The sequence below is a fragment of the Ixodes scapularis genome, unplaced genomic scaffold (assembly GCF_016920785.2).
Source record: "Ixodes scapularis isolate PalLabHiFi unplaced genomic scaffold, ASM1692078v2 PGA_scaffold2__306_contigs__length_199485367, whole genome shotgun sequence".
Lineage (NCBI taxonomy): Eukaryota > Metazoa > Arthropoda > Arachnida > Ixodida > Ixodidae > Ixodes > Ixodes scapularis.
Window position 1 is genome coordinate 164,092,713 of NW_024609857.1, and position 25,164 is coordinate 164,117,876.

At 50.6% G+C, this 25,164-nt stretch overlaps 1 protein-coding gene across 1 annotated transcript in view; it reads right to left on the minus strand.

The window, feature by feature from the left end:
* Positions 1 to 25,164, minus strand: part of LOC120838063 (sodium-coupled monocarboxylate transporter 1-like) — a 167,116-nt gene that overhangs the window by 42,877 nt on the left and 99,075 nt on the right. The window contains exon 12 of the mRNA XM_040207804.2: positions 24,220 to 24,306. Within this exon, the coding sequence (XP_040063738.2) occupies positions 24,220 to 24,306 (87 nt within the window). The remainder of the gene's footprint in view (positions 1 to 24,219; positions 24,307 to 25,164) is intronic.

Here is a 25,164-nt window from a genome sequence, read left to right on the forward strand (position 1 = left end):
CTTGGGAAGATCATGGCGGAACAGCGCAGCACTGAGATAAATTTCAGACGCCATGTTCTTTCCAGAAGTGGCGCGGGGCAGGTGTCTGGAGCATTCTCACAACAATGAATGGCTCCACTTTTCTCTGGATAGAGGGACTTTAGCTAAAGCCCCTTCATGTTTCAAAAGTAGCGTAAGGTGCGTCGATGCATGAGGCACGTGCAACGTGCAGCTCTTGGGAAGATCACGGCGGAACAGCGCAGCACTGAGATAAATTTCAGACGCCATGTTCTTTTCAGAAGTGGCGCGGGGCAGGTGTCTGGAGCATTCTCACAACAATGAATGGCTCCACTTTTCTCTGGATAGAGGGACTTTAGCTAAAGCCCCTTCACGTTTCAAAAGTAGCGTAAGGTGCGTCGATGCATGAGGCACGTGCAACGTGCAGCCCTTGGGAAGATCATGGCGGAACAGCGCAGCACTGAGATAAATTTCAGACGCTATGTTCTTTCCAGAAGTGGCGCGGGGCAGGTGTCTGGAGCATTCTCACAACAATGAATGGCTCCACTTTTCTCTGGATAGAGGGACTTTAGCTAAAGCCCCTTCATGTTTCAAAAGTAGCGTAAGGTGCGTCGATGCATGAGGCACGTGCAACGTGCAGCCCTTGGGAAGATCATGGCGGAACAGCGCAGCACTGAGATAAATTTCAGACGCCATGTTCTTTTCAGAAGTGGCGCGGGGCAGGTGTCTGGAGCATTCTCACAACAATGAATGGCTCCACTTTTCTCTGGATAGAGGAACTTTAGCTAAAGCCCCTTCATGTTTCAAAAGTAGCGTAAGGTGCGTCGATGCATGAGGCACGTGCATCGTGCAGCTCTTGGGAAGATCACGGCGGAACAGCGCAGCACTGAGATAAATTTCAGACGCCATGTTCTTTTCAGAAGTGGCGCGGGGCAGGTGTCTGGAGCATTCTCACAACAATGAATGGCTCCACTTTTCTCTGGATAGAGGGACTTTAGCTAAAGCCCCTTCATGTTTCAAAAGTAGCGTAAGGTGCGTCGATGCATGAGGCACGTGCATCGTGCAGCTCTTGGGAAGATCATGGCGGAACAGCGCAGCACTGAGATAAATTTCAGACGCCATGTTCTTTTCAGAAGTGGCGCGGGGCAGGTGTCTGGAGCATTCTCACAACAATGAATGGCTCCACTTTTCTCTGGATAGAGGAACTTTAGCTAAAGCCCCTTCATGTTTCAAAAGTAGCGTAAGGTGCGTCGATGCATGAGGCACGTGCATCGTGCAGCTCTTGGGAAGATCACGGCGGAACAGCGCAGCACTGAGATAAATTTCAGACGCCATGTTCTTTTCAGAAGTGGCGCGGGGCAGGTGTCTGGAGCATTCTCACAACAATGAATGGCTCCACTTTTCTCTGGATAGAGGAACTTTAGCTAAAGCCCCTTCATGTTTCAAAAGTAGCGTAAGGTGCGTCGATGCATGAGGCACGTGCATCGTGCAGCTCTTGGGAAGATCATGGCGGAACAGCGCAGCACTGAGATAAATTTCAGACGCCATGTTCTTTTCAGAAGTGGCGCGGGGCAGGTGTCTGGAGCATTCTCACAACAATGAATGGCTCCACTTTTCTCTGGATAGAGGGACTTTAGCTAAAGCCCCTTCATGTTTCAAAAGTAGCGTAAGGTGCGTCGATGCATGAGGCACGTGCATCGTGCAGCTCTTGGGAAGATCACGGCGGAACAGCGCAGCACAGAGATAAATTTCAGACGCCATGTTCTTTTCAGAAGTGGCGCGGGGCAGGTGTCTGGAGCATTCTCACAACAATGAATGGCTCCACTTTTCTCTGGATAGAGGGACTTTAGCTAAAGCCCCTTCATGTTTCAAAAGTAGCGTAAGGTGCGTCGATGCATGAGGCACGTGCAACGTGCAGCTCTTGGGAAGATCACGGCGGAACAGCGCAGCACTGAGATAAATTTCAGACGCCATGTTCTTTTCAGAAGTGGCGCGGGGCAGGTGTCTAGAGCATTCTCACAACAATGAATGGCTCCACTTTTCTCTGGATAGAGGGACTTTAGCTAAAGCCCCTTCATGTTTCAAAAGTAGCGTAAGGTGCGTCGATGCATGAGGCACGTGCAACGTGCAGCCCTTGGGAAGATCATGGCGGAACAGCGCAGCACTGAGATAAATTTCAGACGCTATGTTCTTCCAGAAGTGGCGCGGGGCAGGTGTCTGGAGCATTCTCACAACAATGAATGGCTCCACTTTTCTCTGGATAGAGGGACTTTAGCTAAAGCCCCTTCATGTTTCAAAAGTAGCGTAAGGTGCGTCGATGCATGAGGCACGTGCAACGTGCAGCCCTTGGGAAGATCATGGCGGAACAGCGCAGCACTGAGATAAATTTCAGACGCCATGTTCTTTTCAGAAGTGGCGCGGGGCAGGTGTCTGGAGCATTCTCACAACAATGAATGGCTCCACTTTTCTCTGGATAGAGGAACTTTAGCTAAAGCCCCTTCATGTTTCAAAAGTAGCGTAAGGTGCGTCGATGCATGAGGCACGTGCATCGTGCAGCTCTTGGGAAGATCACGGCGGAACAGCGCAGCACTGAGATAAATTTCAGACGCCATGTTCTTTTCAGAAGTGGCGCGGGGCAGGTGTCTGGAGCATTCTCACAACAATGAATGGCTCCACTTTTCTCTGGATAGAGGGACTTTAGCTAAAGCCCCTTCATGTTTCAAAAGTAGCGTAAGGTGCGTCGATGCATGAGGCACGTGCATCGTGCAGCTCTTGGGAAGATCATGGCGGAACAGCGCAGCACTGAGATAAATTTCAGACGCCATGTTCTTTTCAGAAGTGGCGCGGGGCAGGTGTCTGGAGCATTCTCACAACAATGAATGGCTCCACTTTTCTCTGGATAGAGGAACTTTAGCTAAAGCCCCTTCATGTTTCAAAAGTAGCGTAAGGTGCGTCGATGCATGAGGCACGTGCATCGTGCAGCTCTTGGGAAGATCACGGCGGAACAGCGCAGCACTGAGATAAATTTCAGACGCCATGTTCTTTTCAGAAGTGGCGCGGGGCAGGTGTCTGGAGCATTCTCACAACAATGAATGGCTCCACTTTTCTCTGGATAGAGGAACTTTAGCTAAAGCCCCTTCATGTTTCAAAAGTAGCGTAAGGTGCGTCGATGCATGAGGCACGTGCATCGTGCAGCTCTTGGGAAGATCATGGCGGAACAGCGCAGCACTGAGATAAATTTCAGACGCCATGTTCTTTTCAGAAGTGGCGCGGGGCAGGTGTCTGGAGCATTCTCACAACAATGAATGGCTCCACTTTTCTCTGGATAGAGGGACTTTAGCTAAAGCCCCTTCATGTTTCAAAAGTAGCGTAAGGTGCGTCGATGCATGAGGCACGTGCATCGTGCAGCTCTTGGGAAGATCACGGCGGAACAGCGCAGCACTGAGATAAATTTCAGACGCCATGTTCTTTTCAGAAGTGGCGCGGGGCAGGTGTCTGGAGCATTCTCACAACAATGAATGGCTCCACTTTTCTCTGGATAGAGGGACTTTAGCTAAAGCCCCTTCATGTTTCAAAAGTAGCGTAAGGTGCGTCGATGCATGAGGCACGTGCATCGTGCAGCTCTTGGGAAGATCACGGCGGAACAGCGCAGCACTGAGATAAATTTCAGACGCCATGTTCTTTTCAGAAGTGGCGCGGGGCAGGTGTCTGGAGCATTCTCACAACAATGAATGGCTCCACTTTTCTCTGGATAGAGGGACTTTAGCTAAAGCCCCTTCATGTTTCAAAAGTAGCGTAAGGTGCGTCGATGCATGAGGCACGTGCATCGTGCAGCTCTTGGGAAGATCATGGCGGAACAGCGCAGCACTGAGATAAATTTCAGACGCCATGTTCTTTTCAGAAGTGGCGCGGGGCAGGTGTCTGGAGCATTCTCACAACAATGAATGGCTCCACTTTTCTCTGGATAGAGGAACTTTAGCTAAAGCCCCTTCATGTTTCAAAAGTAGCGTAAGGTGCGTCGATGCATGAGGCACGTGCATCGTGCAGCTCTTGGGAAGATCACGGCGGAACAGCGCAGCACTGAGATAAATTTCAGACGCCATGTTCTTTTCAGAAGTGGCGCGGGGCAGGTGTCTGGAGCATTCTCACAACAATGAATGGCTCCACTTTTCTCTGGATAGAGGAACTTTAGCTAAAGCCCCTTCATGTTTCAAAAGTAGCGTAAGGTGCGTCGATGCATGAGGCACGTGCATCGTGCAGCTCTTGGGAAGATCATGGCGGAACAGCGCAGCACTGAGATAAATTTCAGACGCCATGTTCTTTTCAGAAGTGGCGCGGGGCAGGTGTCTGGAGCATTCTCACAACAATGAATGGCTCCACTTTTCTCTGGATAGAGGGACTTTAGCTAAAGCCCCTTCATGTTTCAAAAGTAGCGTAAGGTGCGTCGATGCATGAGGCACGTGCATCGTGCAGCTCTTGGGAAGATCACGGCGGAACAGCGCAGCACTGAGATAAATTTCAGACGCCATGTTCTTTTCAGAAGTGGCGCGGGGCAGGTGTCTGGAGCATTCTCACAACAATGAATGGCTCCACTTTTCTCTGGATAGAGGAACTTTAGCTAAAGCCCCTTCATGTTTCAAAAGTAGCGTAAGGTGCGTCGATGCATGAGGCACGTGCATCGTGCAGCTCTTGGGAAGATCACGGCGGAACAGCGCAGCACTGAGATAAATTTCAGACGCCATGTTCTTTTCAGAAGTGGCGCGGGGCAGGTGTCTGGAGCATTCTCACAACAATGAATGGCTCCACTTTTCTCTGGATAGAGGGACTTTAGCTAAAGCCCCTTCATGTTTCAAAAGTAGCGTAAGGTGCGTCGATGCATGAGGCACGTGCATCGTGCAGCTCTTGGGAAGATCATGGCGGAACAGCGCAGCACTGAGATAAATTTCAGACGCCATGTTCTTTTCAGAAGTGGCGCGGGGCAGGTGTCTGGAGCATTCTCACAACAATGAATGGCTCCACTTTTCTCTGGATAGAGGAACTTTAGCTAAAGCCCCTTCATGTTTCAAAAGTAGCGTAAGGTGCGTCGATGCATGAGGCACGTGCATCGTGCAGCTCTTGGGAAGATCACGGCGGAACAGCGCAGCACTGAGATAAATTTCAGACGCCATGTTCTTTTCAGAAGTGGCGCGGGGCAGGTGTCTGGAGCATTCTCACAACAATGAATGGCTCCACTTTTCTCTGGATAGAGGAACTTTAGCTAAAGCCCCTTCATGTTTCAAAAGTAGCGTAAGGTGCGTCGATGCATGAGGCACGTGCATCGTGCAGCTCTTGGGAAGATCATGGCGGAACAGCGCAGCACTGAGATAAATTTCAGACGCCATGTTCTTTTCAGAAGTGGCGCGGGGCAGGTGTCTGGAGCATTCTCACAACAATGAATGGCTCCACTTTTCTCTGGATAGAGGGACTTTAGCTAAAGCCCCTTCATGTTTCAAAAGTAGCGTAAGGTGCGTCGATGCATGAGGCACGTGCATCGTGCAGCTCTTGGGAAGATCACGGCGGAACAGCGCAGCACTGAGATAAATTTCAGACGCCATGTTCTTTTCAGAAGTGGCGCGGGGCAGGTGTCTGGAGCATTCTCACAACAATGAATGGCTCCACTTTTCTCTGGATAGAGGGACTTTAGCTAAAGCCCCTTCATGTTTCAAAAGTAGCGTAAGGTGCGTCGATGCATGAGGCACGTGCAACGTGCAGCTCTTGGGAAGATCACGGCGGAACAGCGCAGCACTGAGATAAATTTCAGACGCCATGTTCTTTTCAGAAGTGGCGCGGGGCAGGTGTCTAGAGCATTCTCACAACAATGAATGGCTCCACTTTTCTCTGGATAGAGGGACTTTAGCTAAAGCCCCTTCATGTTTCAAAAGTAGCGTAAGGTGCGTCGATGCATGAGGCACGTGCAACGTGCAGCCCTTGGGAAGATCATGGCGGAACAGCGCAGCACTGAGATAAATTTCAGACGCTATGTTCTTCCAGAAGTGGCGCGGGGCAGGTGTCTGGAGCATTCTCACAACAATGAATGGCTCCACTTTTCTCTGGATAGAGGGACTTTAGCTAAAGCCCCTTCACGTTTCAAAAGTAGCGTAAGGTGCGTCGAGGCATGAGGCACGTGCAACGTGCAGCCCTTGGGAAGATCATGGCGGAACAGCGCTGCACTGAGATAAATTTCAGACGCTATGTTCTTCCAGAAGTGGCGCGGGGCAGGTGTCTGGAGCATTCTCACAACAATGAATGGCTCCACTTTTCTCTGGATAGAGGGACTTTAGCTAAAGCCCCTTCATGTTTCAAAAGTAGCGTAAGGTGCGTCGAGGCATGAGGCACGTGCAACGTGCAGCCCTTGGGAAGATCATGGCGGAACAGCGCAGCACTGAGATAAATTTCAGACGCTATGTTCTTCCAGAAGTGGCGCGGGGCAGGTGTCTGGAGCATTCTCACAACAATGAATGGCTCCACTTTTCTCTGGATAGAGGGACTTTAGCTAAAGCCCCTTCACGTTTCAAAAGTAGCGTAAGGTGCGTCGAGGCATGAGGCACGTGCAACGTGCAGCCCTTGGGAAGATCATGGCGGAACAGCGCAGCACTGAGATAGATTTCAGACGCTATGTTCTTCCAGAAGTGGCGCGGGGCAGGTGTCTGGAGCATTCTCACAACAATGAATGGCTCCACATTTCTTAGGATAGAGGAACTTTAGCTAAAGCCCCTTCATGTTTCAAAAGTAGCGTAAGGTGCGTCGATGCATGAGGCACGTGCAACGTGCAGCTCTTGGGAAGATCACGGCGGAACAGCGCAGCACTGAGATAAATTTCAGACGCCATGTTCTTTTCAGAAGTGGCGCGGGGCAGGTGTCTGGAGCATTCTCACAACAATGAATGGCTCCACATTTCTTAGGATAGAGGAACTTTAGCTAAAGCCCCTTCATGTTTCAAAAGTAGCGTAAGGTGCGTCGAGGCATGAGGCACGTGCAACGTGCAGCTCTTGGGAAGATCACGGCGGAACAGCGCAGCACTGAGATAAATTTCAGACGCCATGTTCTTTCCAGAAGTGGCGCGGGGCAGGTGTCTGGAGCATTCTCACAACAATGAATGGCTCCACATTTCTTAGGATAGAGGAACTTTAGCTAAAGCCCCTTCATGTTTCAAAAGTAGCGTAAGGTGCGTCGAGGCATGAGGCACGTGCAACGTGCAGCTCTTGGGAAGATCACGGCGGAACAGCGCAGCACTGAGATAAATTTCAGACGCTATGTTCTTCCAGAAGTGGCGCGGGGCAGGTGTCTGGAGCATTCTCACAACAATGAATGGCTCCACTTTTCTCTGGATAGAGGGACTTTAGCTAAAGCCCCTTCACGTTTCAAAAGTAGCGTAAGGTGCGTCGAGGCATGAGGCGCGTGCAACGTGCAGCCCTTGGGAAGATCATGGCGGAACAGCGCAGCACTGAGATAGATTTCAGACGCTATGTTCTTCCAGAAGTGGCGCGGGGCAGGTGTCTGGAGCATTCTCACAACAATGAATGGCTCCACATTTCTTAGGATAGAGGAACTTTAGCTAAAGCCCCTTCATGTTTCAAAAGTAGCGTAAGGTGCGTCGATGCATGAGGCACGTGCAACGTGCAGCTCTTGGGAAGATCACGGCGGAACAGCGCAGCACTGAGATAAATTTCAGACGCTATGTTCTTCCAGAAGTGGCGCGGGGCAGGTGTCTGGAGCATTCTCACAACAATGAATGGCTCCACATTTCTTAGGATAGAGGAACTTTAGCTAAAGCCCCTTCATGTTTCAAAAGTAGCGTAAGGTGCGTCGAGGCATGAGGCACGTGCAACGTGCAGCCCTTGGGAAGATCATGGCGGAACAGCGCAGCACTGAGATAGATTTCAGACGCTATGTTCTTCCAGAAGTGGCGCGGGGCAGGTGTCTGGAGCATTCTCACAACAATGAATGGCTCCACTTTTCTCTGGATAGAGGAACTTTAGCTAAAGCCCCTTCATGTTTCAAAAGTAGCGTAAGGTGCGTCGATGCATGAGGCACGTGCATCGTGCAGCTCTTGGGAAGATCACGGCGGAACAGCGCAGCACTGAGATAAATTTCAGACGCCATGTTCTTTTCAGAAGTGGCGCGGGGCAGGTGTCTGGAGCATTCTCACAACAATGAATGGCTCCACTTTTCTCTGGATAGAGGGACTTTAGCTAAAGCCCCTTCATGTTTCAAAAGTAGCGTAAGGTGCGTCGATGCATGAGGCACGTGCATCGTGCAGCTCTTGGGAAGATCATGGCGGAACAGCGCAGCACTGAGATAAATTTCAGACGCCATGTTCTTTTCAGAAGTGGCGCGGGGCAGGTGTCTGGAGCATTCTCACAACAATGAATGGCTCCACTTTTCTCTGGATAGAGGAACTTTAGCTAAAGCCCCTTCATGTTTCAAAAGTAGCGTAAGGTGCGTCGATGCATGAGGCACGTGCATCGTGCAGCTCTTGGGAAGATCACGGCGGAACAGCGCAGCACTGAGATAAATTTCAGACGCCATGTTCTTTTCAGAAGTGGCGCGGGGCAGGTGTCTGGAGCATTCTCACAACAATGAATGGCTCCACTTTTCTCTGGATAGAGGAACTTTAGCTAAAGCCCCTTCATGTTTCAAAAGTAGCGTAAGGTGCGTCGATGCATGAGGCACGTGCATCGTGCAGCTCTTGGGAAGATCATGGCGGAACAGCGCAGCACTGAGATAAATTTCAGACGCCATGTTCTTTTCAGAAGTGGCGCGGGGCAGGTGTCTGGAGCATTCTCACAACAATGAATGGCTCCACTTTTCTCTGGATAGAGGGACTTTAGCTAAAGCCCCTTCATGTTTCAAAAGTAGCGTAAGGTGCGTCGATGCATGAGGCACGTGCATCGTGCAGCTCTTGGGAAGATCACGGCGGAACAGCGCAGCACTGAGATAAATTTCAGACGCCATGTTCTTTTCAGAAGTGGCGCGGGGCAGGTGTCTGGAGCATTCTCACAACAATGAATGGCTCCACTTTTCTCTGGATAGAGGAACTTTAGCTAAAGCCCCTTCATGTTTCAAAAGTAGCGTAAGGTGCGTCGATGCATGAGGCACGTGCATCGTGCAGCTCTTGGGAAGATCACGGCGGAACAGCGCAGCACTGAGATAAATTTCAGACGCCATGTTCTTTTCAGAAGTGGCGCGGGGCAGGTGTCTGGAGCATTCTCACAACAATGAATGGCTCCACTTTTCTCTGGATAGAGGGACTTTAGCTAAAGCCCCTTCATGTTTCAAAAGTAGCGTAAGGTGCGTCGATGCATGAGGCACGTGCATCGTGCAGCTCTTGGGAAGATCATGGCGGAACAGCGCAGCACTGAGATAAATTTCAGACGCCATGTTCTTTTCAGAAGTGGCGCGGGGCAGGTGTCTGGAGCATTCTCACAACAATGAATGGCTCCACTTTTCTCTGGATAGAGGAACTTTAGCTAAAGCCCCTTCATGTTTCAAAAGTAGCGTAAGGTGCGTCGATGCATGAGGCACGTGCATCGTGCAGCTCTTGGGAAGATCACGGCGGAACAGCGCAGCACTGAGATAAATTTCAGACGCCATGTTCTTTTCAGAAGTGGCGCGGGGCAGGTGTCTGGAGCATTCTCACAACAATGAATGGCTCCACTTTTCTCTGGATAGAGGAACTTTAGCTAAAGCCCCTTCATGTTTCAAAAGTAGCGTAAGGTGCGTCGATGCATGAGGCACGTGCATCGTGCAGCTCTTGGGAAGATCATGGCGGAACAGCGCAGCACTGAGATAAATTTCAGACGCCATGTTCTTTTCAGAAGTGGCGCGGGGCAGGTGTCTGGAGCATTCTCACAACAATGAATGGCTCCACTTTTCTCTGGATAGAGGGACTTTAGCTAAAGCCCCTTCATGTTTCAAAAGTAGCGTAAGGTGCGTCGATGCATGAGGCACGTGCATCGTGCAGCTCTTGGGAAGATCACGGCGGAACAGCGCAGCACTGAGATAAATTTCAGACGCCATGTTCTTTTCAGAAGTGGCGCGGGGCAGGTGTCTGGAGCATTCTCACAACAATGAATGGCTCCACTTTTCTCTGGATAGAGGGACTTTAGCTAAAGCCCCTTCATGTTTCAAAAGTAGCGTAAGGTGCGTCGATGCATGAGGCACGTGCAACGTGCAGCTCTTGGGAAGATCACGGCGGAACAGCGCAGCACTGAGATAAATTTCAGACGCCATGTTCTTTTCAGAAGTGGCGCGGGGCAGGTGTCTAGAGCATTCTCACAACAATGAATGGCTCCACTTTTCTCTGGATAGAGGGACTTTAGCTAAAGCCCCTTCATGTTTCAAAAGTAGCGTAAGGTGCGTCGATGCATGAGGCACGTGCAACGTGCAGCCCTTGGGAAGATCATGGCGGAACAGCGCAGCACTGAGATAAATTTCAGACGCTATGTTCTTCCAGAAGTGGCGCGGGGCAGGTGTCTGGAGCATTCTCACAACAATGAATGGCTCCACTTTTCTCTGGATAGAGGGACTTTAGCTAAAGCCCCTTCACGTTTCAAAAGTAGCGTAAGGTGCGTCGAGGCATGAGGCACGTGCAACGTGCAGCCCTTGGGAAGATCATGGCGGAACAGCGCTGCACTGAGATAAATTTCAGACGCTATGTTCTTCCAGAAGTGGCGCGGGGCAGGTGTCTGGAGCATTCTCACAACAATGAATGGCTCCACTTTTCTCTGGATAGAGGGACTTTAGCTAAAGCCCCTTCATGTTTCAAAAGTAGCGTAAGGTGCGTCGAGGCATGAGGCACGTGCAACGTGCAGCCCTTGGGAAGATCATGGCGGAACAGCGCAGCACTGAGATAAATTTCAGACGCTATGTTCTTCCAGAAGTGGCGCGGGGCAGGTGTCTGGAGCATTCTCACAACAATGAATGGCTCCACTTTTCTCTGGATAGAGGGACTTTAGCTAAAGCCCCTTCACGTTTCAAAAGTAGCGTAAGGTGCGTCGAGGCATGAGGCACGTGCAACGTGCAGCCCTTGGGAAGATCATGGCGGAACAGCGCAGCACTGAGATAGATTTCAGACGCTATGTTCTTCCAGAAGTGGCGCGGGGCAGGTGTCTGGAGCATTCTCACAACAATGAATGGCTCCACATTTCTTAGGATAGAGGAACTTTAGCTAAAGCCCCTTCATGTTTCAAAAGTAGCGTAAGGTGCGTCGATGCATGAGGCACGTGCAACGTGCAGCTCTTGGGAAGATCACGGCGGAACAGCGCAGCACTGAGATAAATTTCAGACGCCATGTTCTTTTCAGAAGTGGCGCGGGGCAGGTGTCTGGAGCATTCTCACAACAATGAATGGCTCCACATTTCTTAGGATAGAGGAACTTTAGCTAAAGCCCCTTCATGTTTCAAAAGTAGCGTAAGGTGCGTCGAGGCATGAGGCACGTGCAACGTGCAGCTCTTGGGAAGATCACGGCGGAACAGCGCAGCACTGAGATAAATTTCAGACGCCATGTTCTTTCCAGAAGTGGCGCGGGGCAGGTGTCTGGAGCATTCTCACAACAATGAATGGCTCCACATTTCTTAGGATAGAGGAACTTTAGCTAAAGCCCCTTCATGTTTCAAAAGTAGCGTAAGGTGCGTCGAGGCATGAGGCACGTGCAACGTGCAGCTCTTGGGAAGATCACGGCGGAACAGCGCAGCACTGAGATAAATTTCAGACGCTATGTTCTTCCAGAAGTGGCGCGGGGCAGGTGTCTGGAGCATTCTCACAACAATGAATGGCTCCACTTTTCTCTGGATAGAGGGACTTTAGCTAAAGCCCCTTCACGTTTCAAAAGTAGCGTAAGGTGCGTCGAGGCATGAGGCGCGTGCAACGTGCAGCCCTTGGGAAGATCATGGCGGAACAGCGCAGCACTGAGATAGATTTCAGACGCTATGTTCTTCCAGAAGTGGCGCGGGGCAGGTGTCTGGAGCATTCTCACAACAATGAATGGCTCCACATTTCTTAGGATAGAGGAACTTTAGCTAAAGCCCCTTCATGTTTCAAAAGTAGCGTAAGGTGCGTCGATGCATGAGGCACGTGCAACGTGCAGCTCTTGGGAAGATCACGGCGGAACAGCGCAGCACTGAGATAAATTTCAGACGCTATGTTCTTCCAGAAGTGGCGCGGGGCAGGTGTCTGGAGCATTCTCACAACAATGAATGGCTCCACATTTCTTAGGATAGAGGAACTTTAGCTAAAGCCCCTTCATGTTTCAAAAGTAGCGTAAGGTGCGTCGAGGCATGAGGCACGTGCAACGTGCAGCCCTTGGGAAGATCATGGCGGAACAGCGCAGCACTGAGATAGATTTCAGACGCTATGTTCTTCCAGAAGTGGCGCGGGGCAGGTGTCTGGAGCATTCTCACAACAATGAATGGCTCCACATTTCTTAGGATAGAGGAACTTTAGCTAAAGCCCCTTCATGTTTCAAAAGTAGCGTAAGGTGCGTCGAGGCATGAGGCACGTGCAACGTGCAGCTCTTGGGAAGATCACGGCGGAACAGCGCAGCACTGAGATAAATTTCAGACGCCATGTTCTTTTCAGAAGTGGCGCGGGGCAGGTGTCTGGAGCATTCTCACAACAATGAATGGCTCCACATTTCTTAGGATAGAGGAACTTTAGCTAAAGCCCCTTCATGTTTCAAAAGTAGCGTAAGGTGCGTCGAGGCATGAGGCACGTGCAACGTGCAGCCCTTGGGAAGATCATGGCGGAACAGCGCAGCACTGAGATAGATTTCAGACGCTATGTTCTTCCAGAAGTGGCGCGGGGCAGGTGTCTGGAGCATTCTCACAACAATGAATGGCTCCACATTTCTTAGGATAGAGGAACTTTAGCTAAAGCCCCTTCATGTTTCAAAAGTAGCGTAAGGTGCGTCGAGGCATGAGGCACGTGCAACGTGCAGCTCTTGGGAAGATCACGGCGGAACAGCGCAGCACTGAGATAAATTTCAGACGCTATGTTCTTCCAGAAGTGGCGCGGGGCAGGTGTCTGGAGCATTCTCACAACAATGAATGGCTCCACATTTCTTAGGATAGAGGAACTTTAGCTAAAGCCCCTTCATGTTTCAAAAGTAGCGTAAGGTGCGTCGAGGCATGAGGCACGTGCAACGTGCAGCTCTTGGGAAGATCACGGCGGAACAGCGCAGCACTGAGATAAATTTCAGACGCCATGTTCTTTCCAGAAGTGGCGCGGGGCAGGTGTCTGGAGCATTCTCACAACAATGAATGGCTCCACTTTTCTCTGGATAGAGGGACTTTAGCTAAAGCCCCTTCACGTTTCAAAAGTAGCGTAAGGTGCGTCGAGGCATGAGGCACGTGCAACGTGCAGCTCTTGGGAAGATCACGGCGGAACAGCGCAGCACTGAGATAAATTTCAGACGCCATGTTCTTTCCAGAAGTGGCGCGGGGCAGGTGTCTGGAGCATTCTCACAACAATGAATGGCTCCACTTTTCTCTGGATAGAGGTACTTTAGCTAAAGCCCCTTCACGTTTCAAAAGTAGCGTAAGGTGCGTCGATGCATGAGGCACGTGCAACGTGCAGCCCTTGGGAAGATCATGGCGCCACAGCACAGCACTGAGATAGATTTCAGACGCTATGTTCTTCCAGAAGTGGCGCGGGGCAGGTGTCTGGTGCATTCTCACAACAATGAATGGCTCCACATTTCTTAGGATAGAGGGACTTTAGCTAAAGCCCCTTCATGTTTCAAAAGTAGCGTAAGGTGCGTCGAGGCATGAGGCACGTGCAACGTGCAGCTCTTGGGAAGATCACGGCGGAACAGCGCAGCACTGAGATAAATTTCAGACGCCATGTTCTTTTCAGAAGTGGCGCGGGGCAGGTGTCTGGAGCATTCTCACAACAATGAATGGCTCCACCTTTCTCTGGATAGAGGGACTTTAGCTAAAGCCCCTTCATGTTTCAAAAGTAGCGTAAGGTGCGTCGATGCATGAGGCACGTGCAACGTGCAGCCCTTGGGAAGATCATGGCGGAACAGCGCAGCACTGAGATAAATTTCAGACGCTATGTTCTTCCAGAAGTGGCGCGGGGCAGGTGTCTGGAGCATTCTCACAACAATGAATGGCTCCACATTTCTTAGGATAGAGGGACTTTAGCTAAAGCCCCTTCATGTTTCAAAAGTAGCGTAAGGTGCGTCGATGCATGAGGCACGTGCAACGTGCAGCCTTGGGAAGATCATGGCGCCACAGCACAGCACTGAGATAGATTTCAGACGCTATGTTCTTCCAGAAGTGGCGCGGGGCAGGTGTCTGGAGCATTCTCACAACAATGAATGGCTCCACTTTCTCTGGATAGAGGGACTTTAGCTAAAGCCCCTTCACGTTTCAAAAGTAGCGTAAGGTGCGTCGATGCATGAGGCACGTGCAACGTGCAGCCTTGGGAAGATCATGGCGCCACAGCACAGCACTGAGATAGATTTCAGACGCTATGTTCTTCCAGAAGTGGCGCGGGGCAGGTGTCTGGAGCATTCTCACAACAATGAATGGCTCCACATTTCTTAGGATAGAGGGACTTTAGCTAAAGCCCCTTCATGTTTCAAAAGTAGCGTAAGGTGCGTCGATGCATGAGGCACGTGCAACGTGCAGCCCTTGGGAAGATCATGGCGGAACAGCGCAGCACTGAGATAAATTTCAGACGCTATGTTCTTCCAGAAGTGGCGCGGGGCAGGTGTCTGGAGCATTCTCACAACAATGAATGGCTCCACTTTTCTCTGGATAGAGGGACTTTAGCTAAAGCCCCTTCACGTTTCAAAAGTAGCGTAAGGTGCGTCGATGCATGAGGCACGTGCAACGTGCAGCCTTGGGAAGATCATGGCGCCACAGCACAGCACTGAGATAGATTTCAGACGCTATGTTCTTCCAGAAGTGGCGCGGGGCAGGTGTCTGGAGCATTCTCACAACAATGAATGGCTCCACATTTCTTAGGATAGAGGGACTTTAGCTAAAGCCCCTTCATGTTTCAAAAGTAGCGTAAGGTGCGTCGATGCATGAGGCACGTGCAACGTGCAGCCCTTGGGAAGATCATGGCGCCACAGCACAGCACTGAGATAGATTTCAGACGCTATGTTCTTCCAGAAGTGGCGCGGGGCAGGTGTCTGGAGCATTCTCACAACAATGAATGGCTCCACTTTTCTCTGGATAGAGGGACTTTAGCTAAAGCCCCTTCACGTTTCAAAAGTAGCGTAAGGTGCGTCGATGCATGAGGCACGTGCAACGTGCAGCCCTTGGGAAGATCATGGCGGAACAGCGCAGCACTGAGATAAATTTCAGACGCTATGTTCTTCCAGAAGTGGCGCGGAGCAGGTGTCTGGAGCATTCTCACAACAATGAATGGCTCCACATTTCTTAGGATAGAGGGACTTTAGCTAAAGCCCCTTCATGTTTCAAAAGTAGCGTAAGGTGCGTCGATGCATGAGGCACGTGCAACGTGCAGCCCTTGGGAAGATCATGGCGGAACAGCGCAGCACTGAGATAAATTTCAGACGCTATGTTCTTCCAGAAGTGGCGCGGGGCAGGTGTCTGGAGCATTCTCACAACAATGAATGGCTCCACTTTTCTCTGGATAGAGGGACTTTAGCTAAAGCCCCTTCACGTTTCAAAAGTAGCGTAAGGTGCGTCGATGCATGAGGCACGTGCAACGTGCAGCCCTTGGGATGATCATGGCGGAACAGCGCAGCACTGAGATAAATTTCAGACGCCATGTTCTTTCCAGAAGTGGCGCGGGGCAGGTGTCTGGAGCATTCTCACAACAATGAATGGCTCCACTTTTCTCTGGATAGAGGGACTTTAGCTAAAGCCCCTTCATGTTTCAAAAGTAGCGTAAGGTGCGTCGATGCATGAGGCACGTGCAACGTGCAGCTCTTGGGAAGATCACGGCGGAACAGCGCAGCACTGAGATAAATTTCAGACGCCATGTTCTTTTCAGAAGTGGCGCGGGGCAGGTGTCTGGAGCATTCTCACAACAATGAATGGCTCCACTTTTCTCTGGATAGAGGGACTTTAGCTAAAGCCCCTTCACGTTTCAAAAGTAGCGTAAGGTGCGTCGATGCATGAGGCACGTGCAACGTGCAGCCCTTGGGAAGATCATGGCGGAACAGCGCAGCACTGAGATAAATTTCAGACGCTATGTTCTTTCCAGAAGTGGCGCGGGGCAGGTGTCTGGAGCATTCTCACAACAATGAATGGCTCCACTTTTCTCTGGATAGAGGGACTTTAGCTAAAGCCCCTTCATGTTTCAAAAGTAGCGTAAGGTGCGTCGATGCATGAGGCACGTGCAACGTGCAGCTTTTGGGAAGATCACGGCGGAACAGCGCAGCACTGAGATAAATTTCAGACGCCATGTTCTTTTCAGAAGTGGCGCGGGGCAGGTGTCTGGAGCATTCTCACAACAATCAATGGCTCCACTTTTCTCTGGATAGAGGGACTTTAGCTAAAGCCCCTTCATGTTTCAAAAGTAGCGTAAGGTGCGTCGATGCATGAGGCACGTGCAACGTGCAGCCCTTGGGAAGATCATGGCGGAACAGCGCAGCACTGAGATAAATTTCAGACGCCATGTTCTTTCCAGAAGTGGCGCGGGGCAGGTGTCTGGAGCATTCTCACAACAATGAATGGCTCCACTTTTCTCTGGATAGAGGGACTTTAGCTAAAGCCCCTTCATGTTTCAAAAGTAGCGTAAGGTGCGTCGAGGCATGAGGCACGTGCAACGTGCAGCTCTTGGGAAGATCACGGCGGAACAGCGCAGCACTGAGATAAATTTCAGACGCCATGTTCTTTTCAGAAGTGGCGCGGGGCAGGTGTCTGGAGCATTCTCACAACAATGAATGGCTCCACTTTTCTCTGGATAGAGGGACTTTAGCTAAAGCCCCTTCACGTTTCAAAAGTAGCGTAAGGTGCGTCGATGCATGAGGCACGTGCAACGTGCAGCCCTTGGGAAGATCATGGCGGAACAGCGCAGCACTGAGATAAATTTCAGACGCTATGTTCTGCCAGAAGTGGCGCGGGGCAGGTGTCTGGAGCATTCTCACAACAATGAATGGCTCCACATTTCTCTGGATAGAGGGACTTTAGCTAAAGCCCCTTCACGTTTCAAAAGTAGCGTAAGGTGCGTCGATGCATGAGGCACGTGCAACGTGCAGCCCTTGGGAAGATCATGGCGCCACAGCACAGCACTGAGATAGATTTCAGACGCTATGTTCTTCCAGAAGTGGCGCGGGGCAGGTGTCTGGAGCATTCTCACAACAATGAATGGCTCCACATTTCTTAGGATAGAGGGACTTTAGCTAAAGCCCCTTCATGTTTCAAAAGTAGCGTAAGGTGCGTCGAGGCATGAGGCACGTGCAACGTGCAGCTCTTGGGAAGATCACGGCGGAACAGCGCAGCACTGAGATAAATTTCAGACGCTATGTTCTTCCAGAAGTGGCGCGGGGCAGGTGTCTGGAGCATTCTCACAACAATGAATGGCTCCACATTTCTTAGGATAGAGGGACTTTAGCTAAAGCCCCTTCATGTTTCAAAAGTAGCGTAAGGTGCGTCGATGCATGAGGCACGTGCAACGTGCAGCCCTTGGGAAGATCATGGCGCCACAGCACAGCACTGAGATAGATTTCAGACGCTATGTTCTTCCAGAAGTGGCGCGGGGCAGGTGTCTGGAGCATTCTCACAACAATGAATGGCTCCACATTTCTTAGGATAGAGGGACTTTAGCTAAAGCCCCTTCATGTTTCAAAAGTAGCGTAAGGTGCGTCGAGGCATGAGGCACGTGCAACGTGCAGCTCTTGGGAAGATCATGGCGCCACAGCACAGCACTGAGATAGATTTCAGACGCTATGTTCTTCCAGAAGTGGCGCGGGGCAGGTGTCTGGAGCATTCTCACAACAATGAATGGCTCCACATTTCTTAGGATAGAGGGACTTTAGCTAAAGCCCCTTCATGTTTCAAAAGTAGCGTAAGGTGCGTCGAGGCATGAGGCACGTGCAACGTGCAGTTCTTGGGAAGATCACGGCGGAACAGCGCAGCACTGAGATAAATTTCAGACGCTATGTTCTTCCAGAAGTGGCGCGGGGCAGGTGTCTGGAGCATTCTCACAACAATGAATGGCTCCACATTTCTTAGGATAGAGGGACTTTAGCTAAAGCCCCTTCATGTTTCAAAAGTAGCGTAAGGTGCGTCGATGCATGAGGCACGTGCAACGTGCAGCCCTTGGGAAGATCATGGCGCCACAGCACAGCACTGAGATAGATTTCAGACGCTATGTTCTTCCAGAAGTGGCGCGGGGCAGGTGTCTGGAGCATTCTCACAACAATGAATGGCTCCACATTTCTCTGGATAGAGGGACTTTAGCTAAAGCCCCTTCACGTTTCAAAAGTAGCGTAAGGTGCGTCGATGCATGAGGCACGTGCAACGTGCAGCCCTTGGGAAGATCATGGCGCCACAGCACAGCACTGAGATAGATTTCAGACGCTATGTTCTTCCAGAAGTGGCGCGGGGCAGGTGTCTGGAGCATTCTCACAACAATGAATGGCTCCACATTTCTTAGGATAGAGGGACTTTAGCTAAAGCCCCTTCATGTTTCAAAAGTAGCGTAAGGTGCGTCGATGCATGAGGCACGTGCAACGTGCAGCCCTTGGGAAGATCATGGCGCCACAGCACAGCACTGAGATAGATTTCAGACGCTATGTTCTTCCAGAAGTGGCGCGGGGCAGGTGTCTGGAGCATTCTCACAACAATGAATGGCTCCACATTTCTTAGGATAGAGGGACTTTAGCTAAAGCCCCTTCATGTTTCAAAAGTAGCGTAAGGTGCGTCGAGGCATGAGGCACGTGCAACGTGCAGCTCTTGGGAAGATCACGGCGGAACAGCGCAGCACTGAGATAAATTTCAGACGCTATGTTCTTCCAGAAGTGGCGCGGGGCAGGTGTCTGGAGCATTCTCACAACAATGAATGGCTCCACATTTCTTAGGATAGAGGGACTTTAGCTAAAGCCCCTTCATGTTTCAAAAGTAGCGTAAGGTGCGTCGATGCATGAGGCACGTGCAACGTGCAGCCCTTGGGAAGATCATGGCGCCACAGCACAGCACTGAGATAGATTTCAGACGCTATGTTCTTCCAGAAGTGGCGCGGGGCAGGTGTCTGGAGCATTCTCACAACAATGAATGGCTCCACATTTCTTAGGATAGAGGGACTTTAGCTAAAGCCCCTTCATGTTTCAAAAGTAGCGTAAGGTGCGTCGAGGCATGAGGCACGTGCAACGTGCAGCTCTTGGGAAGATCATGGCGCCACAGCACAGCACTGAGATAGATTTCAGACGCTATGTTCTTCCAGAAGTGGCGCGGGGCAGGTGTCTGGAGCATTCTCACAACAATGAATGGCTCCACATTTCTTAGGATAGAGGGACTTTAGCTAAAGCCCCTTCATGTTTCAAAAGTAGCGTAAGGTGCGTCGAGGCATGAGGCACGTGCAACGTGCAGCTCTTGGGAAGATCACGGCGGAACAGCGCAGCACTGAGATAAATTTCAGACGCTATGTTCTTCCAGAAGTGGCGCGGGGCAGGTGTCTGGAGCATTCTCACAACAATGAATGGCTCCACATTTCTTAGGATAGAGGGACTTTAGCTAAAGCCCCTTCATGTTTCAAAAGTAGCGTAAGGTGCGTCGATGCATGAGGCACGTGCAACGTGCAGCCCTTGGGAAGATCATGGCGCCACAGCACAGCACTGAGATAGATTTCAGACGCTATGTTCTTCCAGAAGTGGCGCGGGGCAGGTGTCTGGAGCATTCTCACAACAATGAATGGCTCCACATTTCTCTGGATAGAGGGACTTTAGCTAAAGCCCCTTCACGTTTCAAAAGTAGCGTAAGGTGCGTCGATGCATGAGGCACGTGCAACGTGCAGCCCTTGGGAAGATCATGGCGCCACAGCACAGCACTGAGATAGATTTCAGACGCTATGTTCTTCCAGAAGTGGCGCGGGGCAGGTGTCTGGAGCATTCTCACAACAATGAATGGCTCCACATTTCTTAGGATAGAGGGACTTTAGCTAAAGCCCCTTCATGTTTCAAAAGTAGCGTAAGGTGCGTCGAGGCATGAGGCACGTGCAACGTGCAGCTCTTGGGAAGATCACGGCGGAACAGCGCAGCACTGAGATAAATTTCAGACGCTATGTTCTTCCAGAAGTGGCGCGGGGCAGGTGTCTGGAGCATTCTCACAACAATGAATGGCTCCACATTTCTTAGGATAGAGGGACTTTAGCTAAAGCCCCTTCACGTTTCAAAAGTAGCGTAAGGTGCGTCGATGCATGAGGCACGTGCAACGTGCAGCCCTTGGGAAGATCATGGCGCCACAGCACAGCACTGAGATAGATTTCAGACGCTATGTTCTTCCAGAAGTGGCGCGGGGCAGGTGTCTGGAGCATTCTCACAACAATGAATGGCTCCACATTTCTTAGGATAGAGGGACTTTAGCTAAAGCCCCTTCATGTTTCAAAAGTAGCGTAAGGTGCGTCGAGGCATGAGGCACGTGCAACGTGCAGCTCTTGGGAAGATCACGGCGGAACAGCGCAGCACTGAGATAAATTTCAGACGCCATGTTCTTTCCAGAAGTGGCGCGGGGCAGGTGTCTGGAGCATTCTCACAACAATGAATGGCTCCACTTTTCTCTGGATAGAGGGACTTTAGCTAAAGCCCCTTCATGTTTCAAAAGTAGCGTAAGGTGCGTCGATGCATGAGGCACGTGCAACCTGCAGCCCTTGGGAAGATCATGGCAGCACAGCACAGCACTGAGCTAACTGAGCAAGATTTCAGAGGCCAGGTTTTTCCGAGAAGTGGCGCGCGGCTCGTGTCTCGAGCATTTCCACAACAATGAATGGCGGCACTTTCCCCAGGATAGAGGGGCTTTAGCTTTAGCTAGCTTTAGCTACCGGTGAATTTCTGCTCGAAGGGGCATGGCGTAAAGCGTCTCAAGTGTCGCGGGGCATGAGAGTGTCTCGTACTCCGCGTGCCCATGCAGGACATCGGTGGAAGAAACATTTAGGCGATGACTCTCTGTCTGACGCCTCGACCACATTATGTTCGGCGCACCGAGCGCTTCAGTCGCATGGGGATAGATGGCGCCCAAGTATAGGGCCCCTCCCAAATCGACCGCTCCGGTTGTTTTTCTCAGCGGTGGTCCCGCATTCCCTCGCTCACCGCTTCTTGTTCTACCTTCGCCACCAAGTCGCCAGAATCCGTAAACCTGTGTTCTCTTTTTCTTCTTCTTTTTCGGGTTGAGGCTCACCTTCTTGCACGATGGTGGCACCTGTGATCTACACAGCACCAAAGCAAAACACGAGGCTAGCCACTGGCCGCACACCACCACCACACCGCGAAAAAGGCGAGCACGCTACGCCGCCGACACCGTGGCCGCCGAGGAGGAACCTTGTATCTCAGCGCCCTCCGCGGCGGCGCGGAACTAGCTACTCCTGGTCCGAGGCTAGCTCCGAACACGGTCTGGTCGCTCGCTCACCGCGGGAAGAGCGGCGAGAGTCATCACCTAAATGCGTTTCTTGCACTGTGTGCAGGACGCACTTCTACGCGTGGTGACATTGTGCGCCGCGTGTTGGCACCAAAACGCAGGGTACCGGTAAAGTCCCTTGATAAAATTCAGGCTTTCAAGTATACTGCCCACCATTATTGTAGGAACGCGCAAGACACGGGCCACGAGCGGGTGCTCCGCCGTCATTCGCTTCCAGGAGCTGTTCATTTCAGTGCTGCGCCGCCATTTGCTTTCAAGGGCCGCTCGATACACGGGCCTCGTGCACTGGCGCATTTGACGCTTCTTGCAAGACAAACGCAAAGCCATCGAGGAGATTTCGATCTGGATGAGCATCGTACCGGCGTGCGGTCGTGTATCACTACTGCGTGGTGCAAGGTTAAAGACACCAAGCTAGCGGTTGTACCGCACTGGCTAAATTGCTCATCTACAGCTGAGACACCAGACCCCCACTGGGGCAGACTAACTTCCGGCTGTATAAACCTACACGCAACAATTTGCTACATCGAGGGGTTTTAGGTACCGGTGCCCTCGGCGTCATAAACAAATGGCATGCTATTGATAATCTGTTGGGCACACCTCCCCTACAGCCACCATAACCCAGCCCTTATGGAAAGACCGATGTTGTCGTGGCACACCAACACCCTAACGTCGTCGCCGGCCTAGATCCAGGAGGTGTCGGCAGCGATGGTATATACGGCAGACGCTTGTTCTGCTGCAGGTTGCTGTCCAACTTCACAATTCATGGAAGCTATATACGGCAGCCCGGAGTTGAAACGCCGCGATGATAGCGAGACTCGCGTTCACTCGCACGGACTGCTACGCCTAACCGCCAGGATCGCGACATCCGACAGCCCCAGGTGAAAATATGAAGTGGTATGTCAAGGGGCACCACTTTCAAGTCAAGTGGTACCACTTGGAAGTCAAGTGGTACCACTTGGAAGTCAAGTGATACTACTTGGAAGTTAAGTGGTAGCATTTGGACGTCAAGTGGTACCACTTGGAAGTTAAGTGGTAGCATTTGGACGTCAAGTGGTGCCACTTGCAAGTGAAGTGGTACCCCTTGCAAGCCAAGTGGCACCACTTGGACTTCAAGTGGTGCCGCTTGGGCCTCAAGTGGTACAACTTGGGTTGCGAATGCAGGGTGGCACCGAAGGACAAACAAAAACAAAATGTGATTGTCCGGAAAGAACTGGGTCCTTTCAAAGTTGTCCTCGTCATAGGTAAATGAGTTCAATCTTTTCAATCATATGACTGTATCTCCATGAGTTATTATTAGATTAGTATTTTTCTGTTGTCGTTGCAGAAACAGTGCACCAGTGGAACACCAGAACAAGCTGCCTGTTCAGCAAGTCATCACTAACATGTCGACAGTCCTGCCACAAAAGATCCAGGACTCCCGAAAAGCTCTTAGGCGCCTGGATTTTGAGAATTTTTAATCATCATCAGCCGAAGTACTTAGTTTTGCTCTACAAGCCCTCAACTGCAAAATAAAAAAAAGACTAACATCTGGCTTTGCTTTTGTGCATCTATACGACAATGTACTGTTTGCAAGTGGTACCACGAGCAAGTGGTTCCACAAGTGGTACCACTTGCAAGTGGTTTATTGAACAGATACCATTTGCAAGTGGTACCAGTAGCAAGTGGTACCACTTGCTACTGGTACCACTTGATACTTGTGCCTGTTCAATAAACCACTTGCAAAAATGTTCACTTGGGGCGTGACACCCCATCTTTCATAACATCATTTGTTGCCACTTGGGGACCGCTTTTGATGTATGAGTGAAATAGAACGATATGCACACCAATCGGGGACGCGTTCTAGACACCGTACCTCAGTGGTGCCCGGTTTCTTCCATAGGAGGGGCCGCTCTATACTCCTTATCGAAAACCGTAAAGTGACAAAAGGAGGCTTTCAGGGACCCTCCAACGATATTTGAGCTTTTGTCCTTTTCTTCTGCCCTTTTTTATGTTACTCCCCATTCGTAGTTCGGGCCACTCGGGGAAACAGATAGTAGCCACAAAATGGTAGGGCATCATACTATTATTCGATTAGGCAACACCACCGCAACGTCTAGCGGCGTATATTATGTCGCGCATAAACACGAAAAGGCTTAAACCTTACTTGCGACGGTATTTTGTCGGTTAAGTGGTAATATTAAATTCTAAACTGTCTCAGAAAGAAAAAAAAAACGATTTCTGCAGACGGCTGGGACGTTTAACATGTTTTCGGTAATTCCAGCTGTCCAATTGCTCTCTTCATTAAAAAAAAAAAAAAGAGAAACACCTCGCAATGAAATTTCTTGAAACAGACGAGCCTGCATTCAATTGACTGAGCACTCGAATTGCACGTGCTGTACAGAGTGCAACACATTTTGTACAAAACGCTGTTCCCGATTTTTTTAAGTGTTCCCTCAAAGCCGAGAGGCCATATCCTCAAATATTTTAGTGTACCCAAATGACCTCACGTGCGTCCCCATATTGAGCGGAAGACTGGACTTCAAGTACTAATGCAAGTGAAAAAAAAAAAAAAAAACTATAATCGCGTTTGCTCTGTGCCGCGAAGTCTGCTTTTGTGTTCTCGAACACCCAGGCGGGAGAAATTATTCACCTTCTTTTTGCAGCAGGGAAAGAAAAAGCCCAGAAGGAAGACGCTGAAGAGGGGTCCCGCCATGGCACCGACGAGACTGTTGCCGGCCTGTAGGAAAATCCGACATAATGTATGTTGCCGAATTCTCTGGCGATGACAGAACAAGGCTGGGTAGTCTGAAGCGAGGACAATAGTAAATTTTAGTAGATGCGAAAACAAGGCCCAGCGGGCGCCTACTCAGTCAATGTTTCCAAGTGATGGCACGAGATCCCTCTAGCAAAGCGAAGCCCTATACTCCGTTCATCATTAAGCTAAGACTAGAAGCTCTGCCTTCAGCGCGTGCTTTCTGCCCTTACTTACGCAAGTGTGAACGCGCAGGCAAGCGCAACCAAAAACACCAGGGAAGGCAGCGAGCTCGCTCTGAAGAGTCTCAGCTTAGGTTCAGACAGTTTCGTTTGACTGCGTTTCACTGCGTTGCGGCTACGAGAATCCAGGACATCCCTGCTGCTTATATGGCGAGCCAAGATGATTTTTTGAATTCGATTCCACGCTTCATACGAAGCACAGATGTCCCGGTAACTCGCTTTCGGTTCTCGACGCAACGCAGTCAAACGTACTGAAACACAAGTGTCTTAACCGGCCTTAAGGCTGAACGGAGTAGAGTTTACGGTCTACTAAAAGTTCCTATTTTGTATGCTAAAGTTGGTGTTATTGGGTAACACAAACACACACGCACACACCCAGCACACACGCGCGCACAGATGTAAACACACACGCGCACGAGCATACACGCACATACTCATAAAACTTATACTTGGACCACACGGGCAACTCGAATGCCATTTACAACGAATGACATTTGAACGATCAGCCAATCAGCGCGCGACACTCCGAGCGTGGGGCGTTCCACGCGCGACAGATCGCGAGTCGATTTGTTGATCACACGAAGGTCATTCGTTGTAAATG